This window comes from Cetorhinus maximus, chromosome 16, assembly GCF_964194155.1.
Source record: "Cetorhinus maximus chromosome 16, sCetMax3.hap1.1, whole genome shotgun sequence".
In the NCBI taxonomy this organism is placed as follows: Eukaryota; Metazoa; Chordata; class Chondrichthyes; order Lamniformes; family Cetorhinidae; genus Cetorhinus; species Cetorhinus maximus.
In genome coordinates this window covers 31,195,174-31,214,130 of record NC_135894.1, presented here as the reverse complement: position 1 = coordinate 31,214,130, position 18,957 = coordinate 31,195,174, and the positions used below count along the sequence as shown (strand labels likewise).

The 18,957-nt window shown below is 42.3% G+C and overlaps 1 protein-coding gene across 1 annotated transcript in view; it reads left to right on the top strand.

Moving 5' to 3' along the window:
* dgkh (diacylglycerol kinase, eta) overlaps positions 1-18,957 on the top strand; it is a 675,016-nt gene that overhangs the window by 467,810 nt on the left and 188,249 nt on the right. Inside the window, 2 exon segments of the mRNA XM_078559610.1 lie at positions 324-432; positions 6,290-6,429. Coding sequence (XP_078415736.1) covers positions 324-432; positions 6,290-6,429 — 249 coding nt within the window.

The following is an 18,957-nucleotide window of genomic DNA, read 5'->3' as shown; positions in this document are numbered from 1 at the left end:
AGGCTTAATTCTCAAAACAGCTTTGAAAACTTTCACTTCACATTGAGCAGGTTTTAATTGAACCTCTGCAATGCTATAGTATTGTAAGAGTTGGCCTTTCATTAAGCAAAATACTGTGCTGCTGGAAATTGGAAATAAAAACAAAATGCGGCAAATACTCAGCAGGTCTGGCACCATCTGTGAAGAAAGAAATAGAGTTAATGTTTCTGGTCATTTCAGATGACTTTTTGTTATCAAGCTGAAATGTTAACACAGATCTGTTAGCTCTGCTGAGAATTTCTGTTTTGGTTTTTTATGATCAGCTGTTTTTCTATTTTTTTCAGTTTACGATTGTTTCAAAAATTTGACAATTTCCGCATTCTGGTTTGTGGAGGAGATGGAAGTGTTGGATGGGTTTTATCTGAGATTGATAAATTAAACCTACACAAGCAGGTGAGAAACGGTCATACAAACTAAGTACACAAGCCGTTCCAGAAACCTCTCTCAAAATGAATGCTATCAAAATGCATTTAGGCTATTTTTTGGGGATCTTATGAATTGGTCATTTCACGTGTATGAATCCTGGCTGGCAGACACCTTTTTTAAATGCCTCATGCTACATACATACAAATTAGGAGCAGGAGTAGGCCGCTCGGTCCCTCGAGCCTGCTGCACCATTCAATAAGATCATGGCTGATCTTAACCCCACATTCCTCCCTACCCCCAATAACCTTTCACCCCCTTGTTAATCAAGAATCTATCTAGCTCTGCCTTAAAAATATTCAAAGACGCTGCTTCCACCACCTTTTGAAGAGTCCCAAAGACTCATGACCCTCTGAGATAAAAAAAACATTTCTCCTCATCTCTGAGTGACCCCTTATTTTTAAACAGTGACCCCTAGTTCCAGATTCTCCCACAAGTGAAAACATCCTCTCCACATCCACCCTGTCAAGACCCCTCAGGATCTTAAAGGTTTCAACCAAGTCACCTCTTACTATTCTAAATTCCAGTGGATACAAGCCTAACCTGCCCAACCTTTCCTCACAGAACAACCAGACCATTCCTGTCATTAGTCCAGTAAGCCTTCTCTGAACTGCTTCTAACACATTTACATCTTTCTTTAAATAAGGAGACCAGTACTGTACACAATACTCCGGATGTGGTCTCACCAGTGCCCTGTACAGCTAATCATAACCTCCCTACTTTTGTAATCAATTTCCCTCACAATAAATGGTAATATATTTGCTTCCCTAATGACTTGCTGTACCCGCATACTGGTCTTTTGTTATTCATGCACTAGGACACCAAGATCCCTCTAATCTCAGAGCTCTACAATCTCTCACCATGATTTCCCTTTCACAAAACCATGCTGATTCTGCCTGATTGCCTTGAATTTTTCAAAGTGCCTTGCTATAACATCTTTAATAATAGCTTCTAACATTTTCCCTATGACAGATGTTAGGCTAACTGGCCTGTAGTTTCCTGCCTTCTGCCTCCCTTTTTGAATAAAGGAGCTATATTTGCTATTTTTCAATCTAATGGAACTTTCCCTGAACCTAGGGAATTTTGGAAAATTAAAATCAATGCACCAACTATCTCAGTAGCCATTTTTTTCAAGACTGAAGAATAAAGTCCACCTGGACCCGGAGATTTGTCAGCCCACAGCCCCAACAATTTGCTCAATGCCACTTTGCTGGTGATTGCAATTTTGCTGAGTTCCTCCTTCCCTTTCATTTCCTGATTTACAGCTATTTCCAGATGTTACTTACGTCCTCTATAATGAAGACCAAAGCAAAATAAATGTTTAATTCATCTGCCATCTCTCTACATTATGAATTCCCCAGATGCACTTTCTATAGGACCAACACTCACTTTCTTAATTCTTCTCTTATTTAAATATCTATAGAAGCTCTTACTATCCGTCTTTATATTACTCGCTTGCTTCCTCTCGTACTCTAATTTTTCCCTCCTTATTAATCTTTTTGTCATTCTTTGCTGTTCTTTATATTCTTTCCAATCTTCTGACCTGCCACCTGTCTTTGCACAATTATATGCTTGTAAATTTGATGCTGTCTTTAACTTTTTTAGTTAACCACGAATGGTGGGCCCTCCTAATGGGATTTTTATTTCTCATTGGAATGAATCTATTCTGTGTATTCTGAAATATCCCTTTAAATGTCTGCCACTGAACCCCTATTGACCAATCCTTTAACCTCATTTACCAGTTCACTTTAGCTAGCTCTGCTTTCATGCCCTCATAATTGCCCTTATTTAAGTTTAAAATACTAGTCTTGGACGCAATCGTTTCTTCCTCAAAATGAATGTAAAATTCAATCATAATATGATCTTTGCTACATAGGGGTGCCTTCACTAGGAGGTAATCAATTAATCCTATCTCATTGTACAATACAACTCTGGTATAGCCTGCTGTCTGGTTGGCTCCACAATGTGCTGTTCTAAGAAACTATCCCAAAAGCATTCTATGAACTCCTCATCTTCGCTACCTTTGCCCATCTGATTTTTCCAGCCTATATGTAGATTAAAATCCCCCATGATTATTGCTGTACCTTTTTGACAAGCTCCCATTATCTCTTTTATGCTCTGTCCTACTGTGTGGTTACAATTAGGGGGCCTGTACACCACTCCCACAAGTGACTTCTTGCCTTTATCATTCCTCATCTCAACTCAAACTGCTTCCACATCCTGAACTTGTGTCATCCCTCGCTAATGTGCTAATACCATCATTAATTAACAGAGCCACCCCTCCACCTTTTCCTTACTTTGAATGAAAAGACTTTAAGGGTTACATCCTAACTCTGTTGGACACCAGTACTTGTCTGTATGACAGTCAGTGCTGTGTGTGTTGAGAATGTTGTTCAGAGAGTCAAGCCTGGTGGTGATCAGATCCAGCTGGTGCCAGTGCCCTGACCCTGGATGTCTCCAGGACACCTTGTGGCATGGTTGGTTCTGTAAGATGGTATTAGTCACACACAGCTTGTGGTAGCAGCAAAGCTCAAGTAGTCTCTGTCCGTTCTCATTTATCTTTCCCAGGCCATGATGTCCAAGGCAGGAGGCCCATGCCTTCTGGACTGTGCTCACTCTTACCTACCCCAGTAGGTAAGGATGTTAAGAATTCTGCTGAGAGAAGTGTCAAACTCTGCATAAAACTGGTCTTTCGCCTCTGTAGTGGAGCACAGCTTTGGAGCATAGATGCTCATGAGGTTAACTGGCCCTGTTTGACTTGAGCGGATGGAGATAACACATTCTGTACCATTTTTGGGGAGGTTCTGTCATCAAGCGCACCGAGTTCCTCACAGTGAAGCCTATACCTTACTCATGTTTTCTCTGAACTCTTCCTTTGCTAGATGGACATGTAATGTTTTTCTTTGTGATCCGCTCTTGGCGAGCCTGGTCTCTGTAGGAAAACTATGACAATGTTCAGCCTATGAAGTTCCATGTCGATCATAGCTGTGCTACGTGTGTTATCAATCAGCTGCAAGTTGCCTGTCAATCCCATGTACATGATCCTGATGCTCCAACTTGCCAACTGAAGAGTTGACATCTTTTTTTCATTTGTTTTGTTTGTTCACCTGGTGCAATGGATTCTGTCCACTTGTTCAGCAGAGACTCTAAGCTCCAAGCTCCAGATGGTCCATGATGGGTCAGCACCTTACTAGTCAAGGGCTACCCAACTTGAGATGGGCAGTGGCTGACCAGTGGGACTCAGTGGTCCCTCCCACCATCGGAGCCAGCCTGTAGCAGCCACTCTTCATGCCAATCGAGTTGGGCTTACCACTAGTAACTGCTGTCTCCCGTGTTGTGTTAATGTTCTTCAGTGAAATTGCAATGTTCTCTCCAGGGCGAATGCCTGAGCAGAATTTACTGAGGGCCTGGGCTGCTCAACATCAGGGTCCCTCTCTCAACCTCCCCAGTTGAGTCCAAAGAAATGCAAAGCACTACATTTGGCACCTGCTTGGTTGCAGGAGTTGTCGGAAAGATGACATATTTAGACATGAGTCTGCCTTTAGGCTGCACTCCACATTTTTTGTCAGGTGGAGGGGTGGCTCTGTTAATTAATGATGGTATTTTTGTTAAGGTTTACTTCCTTAACCTTCAACTCTTCTGAGCTATCCACAAAACATCCATAGCAGGCAGTTTGGTTCGTGAGTGTCAGGGCATGTCCACATGCACATTGCATGTCTGGCGGCCAAACCTCTGAACTTTATCCTGGGGCCTCGAGGACCCAGTTTCTGTGCATCACCACGAGTAGGTGCTGCTGAGGACTTGCTGATGGAGAAGCTGTGTACTGACAGGGAGACACTTACACATTTGTCTCCCTCTTGCATTGCTGTTAGCCAGCAATTGTCAGCTGAAAATGAGAAGCAAACAAGTGGAAAACATGCAAACTCTCTTCCCCCACACAATAGACGCATCAAATCAACCTGATGGACAAATAATGGCAAGCAAAGTGGTAAACATAGTTTTCCAAATAATCTGTCCCTTATGAATAGATCAATCCCATCTATACAATTTATCAAATCCCTCAATCCCTTTGCCTGCATAAAAACATCTCATTGTCTTTCATTTCAATAATCTTTCTGTGTAATCTTTATCACCACTCTGTGTGACAGATTTCCATCTCCCCCGCTGCTACTGATTTTTCCCCATTAGGTCATTCTCTGTCTCTTCCAGATCTCATTAGCTTGTCCAGTCACTCCATACTCTCATTATTGTACCACCACTTATCCACATTTAATTACTACCCATTGGCCCAGTTAGCCAAGAGATCCAAGCTCATATCCATTGTTTCCCATTGCCAGCCCTGCATCCTGTTTGATATCATTCACTGATTTGGACTCCTTCATATATCATCGTCCAAATTAGTAATATGTTAAAAATGCTCTTACATGAACAAATAAATGAAATAAACAAAGAAATAGACCTACACATAGATTATGGCCTCTTTCCAGTTTCAAAAACATTCCATTGATCCTGAATGTATGTGACCTGTTTTTAAGACAGTTTTCTATTCAATGAAATACTTTACACCTGGTTAAAATATAAAATCCCAGAATCAATGTGGAACCATATGAAACATTGATGTATACGTTAACTACATCCTGGTCCATTATTAACAATGTCACCCTAAGACTCCAGGTTGCTTAAATGTGAGTTACTTTTCCTGAAATTATGCTGTGTTTTATCAATGTATCCTTAGCCAAGTCTTCATCGATTAGATCTCACAAGATCATTTCCAAAAGCTTCCCTAGAACAGAAGTTAAACTAACTTTTCAATGACTGCAGATATGTCTCTTGAACATTTTGTTCAATTATGTGTTTATATTAGTCGCAGCCAATCTCGTTTGAATTTACTAAATTTACAGCAATGTCACTCGAATGTTCACCAACTTCAGGCCTCATTTAGTTTAAGGTTAAAAGGTGCAAGTTCTCTGAGGGGACACTTGGCCTAATTTAAGAGCTGTTTAAAACCATATCATCCTTTGTTATTTGCTTACTTGTACTCTTAAGCTCTTTACCACCATTCTTGGACATCTGTTATTTTATTTGTCTGCTATTTTCCTCCTCTTCCTGGGTTAATGTAAACTAACCACTTAATAATTCTTTGTTCCCAGATTCCAACTTTTCATCAGAAAGTGAAATGAAAAAAATCTTCATTCTTCCTTTTCTACATAAAGTTTTGACAAACCTTCTGTGCTCTCATTAACCTTAAATTCAGTGTTTCACTTGGCTTCTTTTTTGTCTGCATTGGCTTGACCTCCTAATCCTGCTACTTACTGGATTCCTTGCACTTCTATTGCCTCTCCCGAACATTCATTTTTATGTCCCTACTTAATGACCTTAACCTCTTTAGCCCTGTTTTATGACTTGAGTAAAATTAATTTTGATTGCAGCCTCAGCTGTTGTTCCTTACTGCTTATTATTTTTCATAATCCCGAGTATTCCTGTGCTTCATTTAATCTATTTGAAAGCAATTTAACCCTTCCTCAAAGTTGGTCTTTTGAAGTCCAGTATTTTGTCTTGCTGTGCCTTTTGCGTATCGGTGGGAGCATTGGAGTTCAGCAGTCAGCTTCAGTGTAACATTGGTGAATGCTCGAGAGGAAGTTTTCTTGGCTAGATATGATGTGCTGCATAGAAAAATCCAAGAAAGGAAGGGGAAGAAAATATGTAACCAAAGTTGTGTCTGCAAAATAAGTGCAAAGTGAAAAGATATTTTTTAATTAAAATGCATGCAGTTGTTCAAGGAATTCATTTTTATAGCTGCTAATGCCCAGATCATGCTACTTTACAGTGCCAGCTTGGAGTCTTGCCGCTGGGAACAGGAAATGACCTGGCACGGGTCCTCGGTTGGGGTGGCTCATGTGATGATGATACACAACTTCCACAGATTCTGGAAAAATTGGAACGGGCCAGCACCAAAATGTTGGACAGGTAAGTGCATGTGTTATTGACAATAAGGACTGATAGACGATGTGTTGGTGGAAAGCAAGAGATAATGTGATGATAGGACCTCCATGTGAGCTGTGGTGCTGAGGATCTGGTAAGGGAATTAGTGGTGGGAATCTTACAGGATATGTAGTGGTGCAGTCACTTAGCTATTATCTAATGAACAGTGTTTGACTGTGGTTCTGCTAAATGATAAGATTTCAAGGTGTATCAATTTATAATATCTATAGCTCACAAAATCCAGGGGGGATATTGAAACTTCCCATTTTTAACAGGAAGTACCTTTAAGTTAATCTTGGCCTTTGAGCCTGTTGTTTATTATCATGTTTGAACTCCTCAATTAGATTACTATCTGTAATAACTGCCTCATTTTTATTACCTATGTTTTCAGTGCTTTTAGTGTAAAGTTTGCAAATGGGATAGCATTTGAATTTAGCATTTTTTTGCAATGAAGTGATAATTACAGAATCAAGCATAATGAACTCCTCATAACCAGAGCTGGATAACCAGTCATGGATTAAATTTATACATTTGAGTAGGACATTGATCAAGACACAAGAGATAAGAGATGCTGACACTTACAGTGAGCGCGTAACATACAGATTGCCAAATAGACAAAATTAGGGTAAACTTTACAACTGAATACTCTGCATTTTGTGGCAAGAGTGCATCTGAGGAGTTTGAGCACAGATGACAGAGTTTATGAGCAGGAAGTGGGTCTTTTATTGATTAATTTAAGATACAGTTCGAACTTGTTAGGTGCAATCTCTGTATGCTGTACTAACCATCCACCTTAAAACCAGATCCAGCAAGTTCTTCCTGTTAGTTCTAGCAATCCATTAGAAAGGTAAAAAGGACTTCCATCTGGATAGTTTCATGACCTCTGGATGTCTCAAAGCACTTCACAATCAACAAAATACTTATAAAGTGTGCTCAATGATGTGCTGTCCAGGAAACGTGCAACCAATTTGCACACAGCAAGGTCCTTTATACAGCAATTAAGTAATGGCCAGATAATCTCTTTTAAATTGATAATCCCTCATCATTAATTCTCAAATGAGAGGAAGTAATCTATTCCATATTCAATCTATCAAATATGCCCCTACCTTTAAAACCGCTACTGCGTTCTAATTGCCTGCATGCTTTCTTCTTGGAGATGATGTCAGGGAGCACTTTGCCACACATAGGGGAGTGGAAATCTTAAACTCTCTCCCCATCGAATTGTTGAGACTGGGAGACAATTGCAAATTTCACAACTGTTATTGACAAGATTTTTGTCAGGTAAGTATATTAAGTATTCTGGGATGAAGGTCGATAGATGAAGTTAACATACATACCAGCCATGATTTAATTGAATGGTGAAATAGGCCCTTGACATGCTAGTTGGAAATTCTGCCAATGGCTTCTCCGCTACTGTCCACCGCAAACTGACCTTCAGTCAATATACACATTGGGATTCCACATGCTATAAGATTAGCCTTATTAACAGCCTTGTAAACAGGGTGCTAGCCATTTGCTCACCTTGCAAGTTTGATGCAGAAATAGAACACATCAAAGCTATCCTGTGGGACAGTGGCTATCCTGATCAGATCATCACTTGCTGTGTATAACACAAACTCTCTAATGGGCCAACGGCCACCATTTTTGGGCCCGAAAAGTGACCAATCTACTTCAAATTACCCTGGGAAGATAAAGTGTCTCAGAAATAGAAACAACAGGTTAAGCAAGCCATTTTACACTGCCACTATACAGTAACCACACAAGTGGTATTTTCCACTAACAGGGGGCTGTCATCAGTCCAAACAGATGTTCTGCCTACCATACAACTAGCAATGTATTGTGAGAGTTTCAGGGCTGGTGTGATGCCAGCTATGTAGGCCGTACTGTTTGAATCAAATAAAATGTTCCTGCGGTTGTTCATAATAGGCAGAGTACAGACCACACTCAAAATGCCCATGCTTGCAAAACCCAAAACAAAACATCTACTGTTAGATATTATTTAGCAATTGAGCAACACTTGCTGAACAATCCTGAGTACACTAATAGCTACACTAACAACCTTTTTAAGACCATCAGTCAAGCTCGTAACTTACACTTGCTAGAAGTGACATACAGTGCTGCAAACAAAAGGAATATGGGAGCTTGGGGAGCCTATAGTTCCCCATTGCTTTGTTCATGGCAACACCTCAGCCAATTAGAGTTGGCTTGCCAGCCAATCGGAACCCTTTTCTCATGTAGTATAAATTGTGATCCTTTGAAATTTGGTATTTTATATTTGTCGTAAGAACATAAGAAATATGAGTAGGAGTATGCCATTCAGCCCCTCGAGCCTACTCTGCTAGTCAATGAGATCATGGCTGATCTGATTGTGACGTTCACACCACTTTCCTGCCTGTCCACCATAATCCTCGATTCTGTTGTCAATCAAAAATCTGTCTAATTGCCTTGGATATAGTCAATGATCATCCTCAATTGCTCGCTGGGGGATAGATTTCCAAACACTAATGATCCTCTGAGAGAAGAAATTTCTCCTCATCTCCATCTTAAATGACAGACCAGTTATTTTGAAATTGTGCCCTGTAGTCCTAGATTTCCCCAAAAGGGGAAACAACTTCTCAGCATCCACTCCATCAGGCCTCCTCAGAATCTTGTGTTTCAATAAGATCATCTCTCATTCTTCTAAACTCCAATGAGTATAGGTCCAAGCGGCTCAACCTTTCCTCATAAGAAAACGCCTTCATCAGGAACAGCTGAGTGAACCTTCTCTGAACTGCTTCCAAAAGAAATATATCCCTCCTGATTGTATTATGATTTTCTAATTGTCCTGCTACTACCTCCTTAATAATAGATTCCGGCATTTCCCCCATGACAGATGTTAGGCTAACTGGCCTGTCGTTTCCTACTATAATAAAAACAAAAAATGCTGGAAATACTCAGGTCAGGCAGCATCTGTGCAGAGAAGCAGTTAATGTTTCAGATCAATGACCTTTCATCAAAACCCAGTTCCGGTAGGTTCTGGAATGTACTGTTCTAAGACACTGTCTCGAATACACTATATGAACTCATTCAACAGGCTATCATTGCCAATATGATTTGTCCTATTGATGTGAAGATTGATGTCACCCACAATTGTTGTAGTTCCTTGTTATAAGCCCCAATTATTTTGTGGTGTGTACTCTGTCGTAGAGCATAGCTACTGTTAGGGGCCTATAAACTACTCCCGCCAATGACTACTTTCCTTGGCTATTTCTTAACTTCAGTCAAACTGATTCTACATCTTATCTTCTAAACCAAGATTATTTATCATTATTGCACTGATCTCATTATTTATTAACAGAGTTACACCACCTTCTTTTCCTTTCTTCCTATCCTTTCAATATGCCAAATACCCTTGGAAATTCAGGTCCCAGCCTTGATCGCCTTGTAGCCATGGGCAGAATTGATCCAGATTTGCACTAATTGAGGTAGCGGGTGGGTTACTCGTTAGCTGTGATGGCAGGTTTTCATGCTGTATCGTCCCAAACCCACCACATTATTTGTGCATTCCCAGGAAACGCGCTGTTTCCATGGCGGGCAAGCTCCAATTCGCCCGTCACACCGCCGCTTCATCATGCCAGGCACCACATTTAAAGTACAGCCATGCTCAGTGCTTCCAGCCCAGGACTGCAGCAAAGAAGACATGGCCCTGAAAGGCAAGAAGACTGCAGCCCTCGAGCGCTCTTTGGACGCAATGGAGGCCCGCTGTGATGTCCCCTACCCCCGGTCTGGCTGCAGGAGGGGCAGCAACATTATCACTACGGCTTGGTGGGTGATGGCAGCGGTGATCAGTGCCAATGCTGCACAGGAGGTTGGCCATCCAATACAGATAGAGGATGAATGATCACATCTGTGCAACTGGGGTATGGCTACCATCTCATCACTCTCAACTCACACACTCAAGCCCATCACACATTCACTGGCATCTCACTCACTGCCAACTCAAGGAACATCACCGCCCATTCTCACACACAGCCTCACATCTCCATCTGGCTTCATCTCCTCTGGAGACTGCCTCCTCAGCCCTCACCATCTTGAGGCCACTTGCACAACAGATCAACATGTGCCTCCACACACACCCCGGATTACCCTCCTTCCCCAGTACAGCTCTCGTCCTGCAGCCTCTCCCCTTGCCTGAGGCCACTTCTCCCCCTCAGCAAGTCCTAGCCCTGCAGCCATTGAAAAGCCACCTACATACGGCTGATCTGGTAGTTAGTGACCTACCGTAAGTCCCCCTAAAAGTGATGTGGTGCTGTATGTGAAACCTGGCACTGATGACTGCGAGTGCTGATTGAAACAAGGTAGGCAAACAAACCTCGAAGTCTCAAGTGAAATGCAGCCCGCCAGGTGCATGTTGCTTATGTGCTGTTGTGAAACACGTTGGTGTGTTCATGGGCAGACAATCCAGTGGGGGGGGGGGATGAGTCCGGCGGGCAGGCCTTATAATGATATACTGATGTATTACATTGAGGTTCCCGACGTCCGATGGCAGGGAACGCGGCCCGCCATTGGTGGGCTGAGCAGACGATGGTGAAGTGGTTTCACGCTGTTGTGAAACCGATTGCGCCATATTCACTCTCTCCACCAAACACGCCCGACAATGGCGGGCACTGAAAATTCTGGCCCATGTCTCTGTAATGGCTATTATATCATACTCCGTTATTTCTATTTGTGCTATCAGTTCATCTATTTTGTTATGCATTCAGATAAGGAGCCTTTAATTTGGTCTCTTTACTGTTTTGCTTATTCTGACCTTGTTTGCTGGCACACACTTATGTTTGTCTGCTCTGCCCCTTCCTGTCACGCTCTGGTTATCATTACCTTTATTATTAACCTGCACTACTTCCTTGCCTTTCACTTTCACTTTCCAAATCTCCCCTCATGGGACCACCCCCGCCCCCCCCACTCCCCAACGCCACTATTTAGATTAAAACTTGTCCTGATAAGCTTCAGCAACTTGTTTCTCTTTTCAGAACCATTTATTTTATAACATTACAAACTGTATACATTTCACAGGTACAATAAAAGCATATACCATAATGAATTAACTACAGCACTTCACGTTGAAATTCTATGAAATCACTTTGATCATGAACTGAATGACAACACTTCATCCCGATAGCCTGTTATATAACATCATCACCTGGATCTTCATCTTCATCATCATCGTCTTGATAGTACTGGTAACTTCAGCATCATCATTCCATAAGTAATCATCCTCGATACTGTCAAGTGTATTCGATATTCCACATTTAAGAAATGATTTTTTGCCAATATTGGGATCAAGTGCATTCCACATGTTTCTGATCCATTGACACAATGTTGTTAGTGAGAGTGCTCACACGTTTCTGTCCTTAGCGAATGTTTATTCACCTTCCAACATCCAATTGTTCTACACCTTTCGGATGCTCTCCATGATAGGTTTATTTAGACACACACCCAAGAGCTGAACAACACTCGTAAAGTCACTGGGAATAACTGCCATGTCAGTGTTGGTTAATCACGCATCACGTACTGCATCATCGACAAGGTGGGATTTGAACATATCTCAGATGAACAAACCTTTCTCCTTTGTGTAATTTTCCTGGTCTCAAATTCCACACTTCTTGGATCCATTTCTTGCAGCTGCCTTCATCCAGCCTTTCTTGTGAACTTGGATGGACACCTTTCTGAAATTTCTCTGTGGGGAGGGATTTGTGTTTGAATATCAACATCGGTTTTAATTTTGTGCCATTCGCCATACAAGAAGGAACAACTATGAACCTCGTCGTCTTGTGGTTGGTTTTTTCACCAATCTTAGTAACGGTCGCATGTCGAAGTTCATCGGTATTTCATCCATATTTCCAATGCTGGGCCAATCAATACACCTTCCTCTGTCGATGTCAGATGACAAATCGGTGGAATTTGATGATTTTATTGTTGAGTTTAGGCTGTAGATGTGAAATTTTTGTTGACTGACAGAGTACTAAATTGTACCTTTACATGAACCTTGTGCACCAGCCAGCACTGGCCTTGAATCTGGAATACCGTCTTCTCTGAGGGCGGTGAATTCGGTGGCTCTATGGGTGATAATGGAATGACCATTTTGCTGATGCTCATTAACCCATTCTGCTACTTCTTTCTCCAGGTGAGGTCACTTGCTTGGTCTTCCTCTCCGGCCCATTTATTTCCCAGCATCTTTTCCAGTTTATTAGATATCTTTCTTCAGTCTCTAATTGTTTTTTTGGAAACATTAAACTCTCCAGAAACTGCGCAAATATTAGTCTTCTTGGTGAATGCTACAACTTTCAGATTAAATTGAGTTATCTACTTGTTATTCTTTTGCGACGGCATCGTGATAGATCATGTGGTACAGATTAATCTTGTAGATTGGCTGGGAGAGACCATGGCATAGTGGTATTGTTACTGGGTAGTAATTACCACTAGAATTGGCAGAGGGAAAATCTAAAGGTCCTTGTGTGTACCTTTTTAAATTAATGAACCGCAATAATTACCACTTTCTAATAAATAATCACACTGTGGTTTCACCCTAAAAAGTTAGGATTGATCTTTACATGAGGCACATGAAAAGTTCTGATTTTTCACAAGTGTATACAGTATCTTTGTGAGTGGTACCTGGATTTATTTCTGCCTTTCCTTCTATTTGTTTTTCTGTGCCAATTATCAACTCCAGCCATAGAGCTTCCAGTTCTTTGATATGCTGCTTTTTCATTGATTACTAAAAGATATGCTGAACAACCTTGAATGAGGACCTGTATCTTACTATCCAGCACATTTGTGGCAATGCATTCTGTCTTGCCTGTGGAGCTCCAAGGTTAAGACTTGACAAAGACCAAAGACGAGTTCAGAGCAGGAAGCTTTCATTTTAAATCTTATGGTCAACAATGATGGTAGCAATTGTGTCATGGCTATTTAAATTTCTAGGTACCACACTAAATATGGCAATCCTTTACCAAATTTTAAATAAAATAAATCAAACTTGGAAAGATGAGTGTTTTAAACCTGCACTCCCCACCATTTCTTTTGTGTTACTTAACGTAAAAGTGCATTGCCTGATTTGTAATTAAAATCCATTTAGCTTTTGACAAATTAATGGGAAGTTTGCTAACTCATTTTAACATGAAAGATGGTTTCACTGTAAAACCCCTGAGAGCTCTGTTTGATGTCTGGAGCTGATGAGCATCGCTGTAGAATTGATTTCCACCAGCTATTTTATACTAAGTGTTATCTAAATCAATTTTCCAATGAATTGGATGGAAAGTGTTCCCGTTCTTTTCATCAGAAGAAGTTTGTATCAGTTTGCAGGAGTACATTCATGGCAAAGGCAAGATTTCATTGTATTTGTGTAAGTTGACTCATTGCAATGATGGGCATAGTCACTTGGTTGAATCTCCTTAAACAACGGAAAATGCTGGAAATACTCAGCAGGCCTGACAGCATCTGTGGAGAGAGTAACAGAGTTAATGTTTGAGTATCACATGAAAGGTCACACACTTACTGATATACATACGTACAATCAACTTCTGGCCAGGGTTTTGAAAACAGAAGCCTAATTTCATTTAAGGAAGGACCAGATTGTTTTGGTTTGTGTGGAGTGCAGTGAAATTGTAAACATCTTTATAAAGACTGAGTTTATGGTTTCTCTGAGTGCCGAGGGGAAATCTTCCCACTGATTTTTTTCTGAAGTAGGAAGAGACAGGAAGTGCAGGAGTCTTTGGTGTGTGAGCCACTCTGAAACCGGAAACTGCTGAGAGCCTTGCATTCCAGACCATGGAGCGAATAGATAAGGGACAGCACAGGAGATAACAGCAAAGAGTAGAACTGCAGTTATAGGAGAATCCATAGTTAGGGAGAAGAGACAGGTCAGATGCTGTTGGGAGTTCAGTTCTTTTGTCCACGTTTGAGCCAAGGCTGTAATGAGGTCAGGAGCTGAGAGGCCCTGGCAGAACCCAAACTGATCATCAGTGAGCAGGTTATTGCTGAGTAAGTGCCACTTGATAGCACTGTCGGCGTCACCTTGCTGATGATCAAGAGTAGACTGATGCTGCAGTAATTGGCTGGGTTGAATTTGTCCTCCTTTCTGTGTACAGGACATCCCTGGGCAAATTTCTACATTGTTGGGTAGATGCTCGTGTTGCTACTATACTGGAACAGCTTGGCTAGGGGCGCAGCTAGTTCAGGAGCACAGTCTTCAGTACAATTGCCAAAATGCTGGAATGTTGTCAGTATTAATGGTATGTTACTTGTACTATCAAGTTTCAGTGTGTACAGGTGGAGGGCATTGATTGATTCAGTATCTTGAGCACATATCAGGGGCTGTTGTCCCACGCTCCTAATCTTTGGGCACCCGGTGTGGAGGGTGGGGTGAGGAGGGAGGAGGACCTCCTCGTAAGTCTGCTCCTGCTCCTGGGCCTGCCCAGATTGGCCATTAATAGATCCAGGCAGTGGGCGGTCGAGGGTCATCCAACCCAACTGTCTGCACCTCTACCACAACTACGTCTGTGGCCAGGTGACCCTGGCGAGGGAGCACGCGGTGTCCACCGGTACGCTTGAGGCCTTCTGCAATCGGGCACTGTGGGGACCGGGGTGCATCATTGGGAGAATTGGTAAATAATAACCTAAGATAAACCTGGGTGATATATAAGAGATGGATTCCATCTAAATAGGTTTGAATGGAAGGCTAGCTACCAATTACGTAGAAATACATAGAACTTACAACAGAGAAATGGGCATGTTAATCCATTGCCAGTGTTTATGCTCCACATAAGCTTCTCCCCATTTCTACTTCACACAACCCCATCAGCATAACCTTCTATTGCTTTCTCCATTTACTTATTCCCCTTACATCCATTCATGCTATTGGTTTCAACCACTCCATGAGGTAGTGAGTTTCATATTCAAACCACACTCTGGGTGAAGAAATTACCCTTGAAGTTACTGCTGTTATCAAAGTCACATTTGTCATCCTATGTGACTGTACCAAAGGTAACCTTTCCCTCCTCAGTCTTCTCGACCTGCCTGCTGCCTTTGACACAGTTGACCACACCATCCTCCTCATGCACCTCTCCACTGTTGTCCAGCTGGGTGGGATTGCACTTGTCTGGTTCTCTAACCTTCTCGCCTTGGCTGTCTAACCATAACCAGGCAATCACCTGCAATGGCTTCTCTTCCCACTCTCTCACCGTTACCTCTGGTGTCCCCGAAGAATCTATCCTTGGCCTCCTCATATTTCTCATCTACATGCTGCCCTCAGCGACATCATCTAGAAACACAGCATCAATTTCCACAGGTACACTACTCTACCTCACCACCATCTCTCGTTGACCTCTTCGCTGTCTCTAAATTATCAGAATGCTTATCTGACATCCAGTACTGGATGTGTAGAAATTTCCTCCAACCAAATACTGGGGAGGGTCTTTGGACCCCTCCACAAACTCCACTCCTTAGCCACCGACTCTATCCCTCTCTCTGGCAACTACCTTAGGCTGAACCAGTCTGTCTGCAACCTTGGTGTCATATTTGAGCTTCTGACCACATATTTGACTGCCCCATCACTAAAACTGCTGAATTCCATCCCTTTAATGTCACCTGACACTGCCCTTGCATCCGCTCTTCTGCTGCTAAAACCCTTATTCATGTCTTTGTCACCTCTGGACTTGACTGTTCCTGGTTGGCCTCCCTTCTACCTTTGAAACTTCAGGTTGTCTAAAACTCTGCTGCCTGTGTCTTAACTCGTATTAAGTCCTGTTCACCTATCCTGTGCTTATCTCACTGAGTTACACATTTTTTTGTGATGCACTGCTATTTTATGAACATCCAGCAATTTTTGATTCATTGTGGAAGGTGCTATGTAAATACAAATTGTTATTGTATTCCTTATTGGAATTAATAGTGACTATCTTATATTTATGGCCTCTCGTTTTGGACCTACCAGAAGTGGAACCATCTTATCTCCATCGACTCTATCGAGCCACCTATTCGGTCACCTTTCAGCCTTAACTTTTCTAAAGAAAAGAACCTTAGCCTTTCAGTCCCCCTCGAGGGAGGAACTTAAGGGATGGTGCTCCAAGGTTGTTCTTGGCAAGTTGTTCCTGAGAGAGAGAATGGATGCAGCATGGCATAGGGAGGAACAATGAGTGCCAGTGACATCTCACTGCAGAATTGGCAGGTTTCTTTTTGTATTGTTATGAATCAGCTCTGCTGGTGCGTGCAGGCCTGGTCATACAGAGAAGTTGCTGCGTTTTGATAAACTCTTCATGCATTGCTCAACAGCTTCAATGCTGCTGGCTTGAGAGCAAGTTTCTACTAAATTAGTAGATGGAAAATCAGGAGCTCCCAGGCTTGTAATTTCCTGACATTGTACTCCGTGCAAGTGTCTGATCAGGCAATCAAAATGTAAAGATACAAAATGACAATTTTTGGGACTTGAAATATTTGTTAAGCAAGGGAATCCTGGCAAATATTTATCTTTGAACCAACATTGCTGAAACAGATGATCTTATTGCTGTTCATGGGAGCTTGCTGTGCACAAATTGGCTGCCCTGTTCTCTACATTACAATGCTCCCAAAATACTACTTTGGCTTTAATTCTTCAATTGTTCCATATTCAAGGTAGTGTTGGAATATCTCCATCAGTGAAACTGTGTCAAAGTATATAAAAGAGATTGTTGGATCTTAGTCACTAGTTTGTTGGATCCTGTTTGCACTCTTGGTTAAGTGGTGGCCGATTTGGTATTAATGATAGAGTTAAGTCGCAGACACTACATAGCTAGGAACTCGTGGGCAGAATTTTCTTCCTGTCGGGTGGGCGGGCCCGACCCAATCTCCAGCAGGTGGGGAGCTGATCCTTGCCAGCGAAGTGGGCCGCACCGCCATTTTACGTAGGCCGGCCAATTAAGGCCCGCCCAGCGTGACGTCTGATGGGAATCGCTATGCGCTTCCTGTGTGGGCGGGGGGTTTCCGCAAAAGCGAGGGTGCGCTCTTTTGCGCATGCGCACGAAAGAGCGCACATCTCCCTGAGGCTAAGTGCAGTCTCAGCGGAGATCGCTTCCACTTTGAAAAATATTAAAAATAGAAATAAAATTCCCTAACATGTCCCCCTCATGTCACATGAGATGGGACATGTTCATAATTTACAGAATAACTTTATTAAAATGTTTAAAACCCTACATGAAACCTCATCCTGCCGCTGGGGCTCCTGGCCTGCCTGCCAACCTTAAGATTGGACGGGCAGGTCCTTTTAATTGTATAAATGATCCTGTCAATGGCCTCAATTGGCCATTGACAGGTCGGCGGGCCCGCAGCTGATTTTGCTGTGCCCCCGCCTTCCTGGAAATTTAAATGGGGTGGGATGACGGGGGTTCCGCCCGACGTCATCCCGCATCATTTTATGTGTCGGCGAGCAGGCCCCGCCCCCTGCTCGCCGACGGCAAAATTCTGCCCATAGTTTATAGTATATACTCAGCAGCAACTAAACATGTACTTACACTTCAAACTCTTTCTCTAATCTCTTCTCAACTACTGACTACAGACTACCAATACAGAGGTAGCCCACGCTACTCTGCTATTGGATAGTAAGATCATGTAATCTTCCAAAATAGCATTCTTCTTAAAGATATATTACACATCAGATTACCACATCCCCTCACCTTTACTCAGAAATACATTTTAAGTAATTTACAAGTTCAGTCTTTCTGGGGGTTTCCTTATGCGTGTGAATCATCTCAGCTCTACAACTTCAGATGTCTTGTCAGGAAGCTCCTTTTCCGGAGTTGCCTGAACATCAGGTGCTTTGGTGGGCACCTGCAGATCTGTATCCTCCACTCTTGAAGGGACAGCAGATGTGTTGGAACTGGGTTGAGTTCTCTCAACAGGAAACTCTGACCTGGTTGCAAACACAGGTGGAATCAATTCTTGGTGCATAGTTTCTCTCTTCCTTAGGGTATCCACATGCCTCCGTATGATTCGTTTTCCACCTCCACATGGCAAGATAGAGGTCCAGTCACCGCTCTTATTTTACCCGGTAACCACTTTGGTCCTCCTCCAAAGTTTTTCACGTATACCGTCTCTCCCGTGGTAAATTTCCTCTCGCGACTATGCCAGTTGTGTCTAGATTTCTGACTCCTTTCCATCTTCCCTCCTAAATTTGGCATTATTAAGCTCAATCTTGTTCTGAGACGGTGTTTCATCAATAACTCTGCAGGTGTGACACCTGTTGTTGTGTGAGGTTCTTTTCTCTGGTCATAATGTTGGACGAGTACAACAATTGTTTGACATTCTTGAAAGCTTCTTTCTGGGGAGCCTCCCAAGACCAACGATGGTTCTTTTTGAGTAGAGAATGCAGGGGGGCCAGCTCTGCAGAAAAATTGGGTAAGAACCGCCCATAACAGTTGATCATTCCTAGGAATGATTTGAGTTCTGAGGTGTTCTTTGGCGCAGGTGCCTCTCTTATGGCTCTCATGGTCCTATAATGGAAAA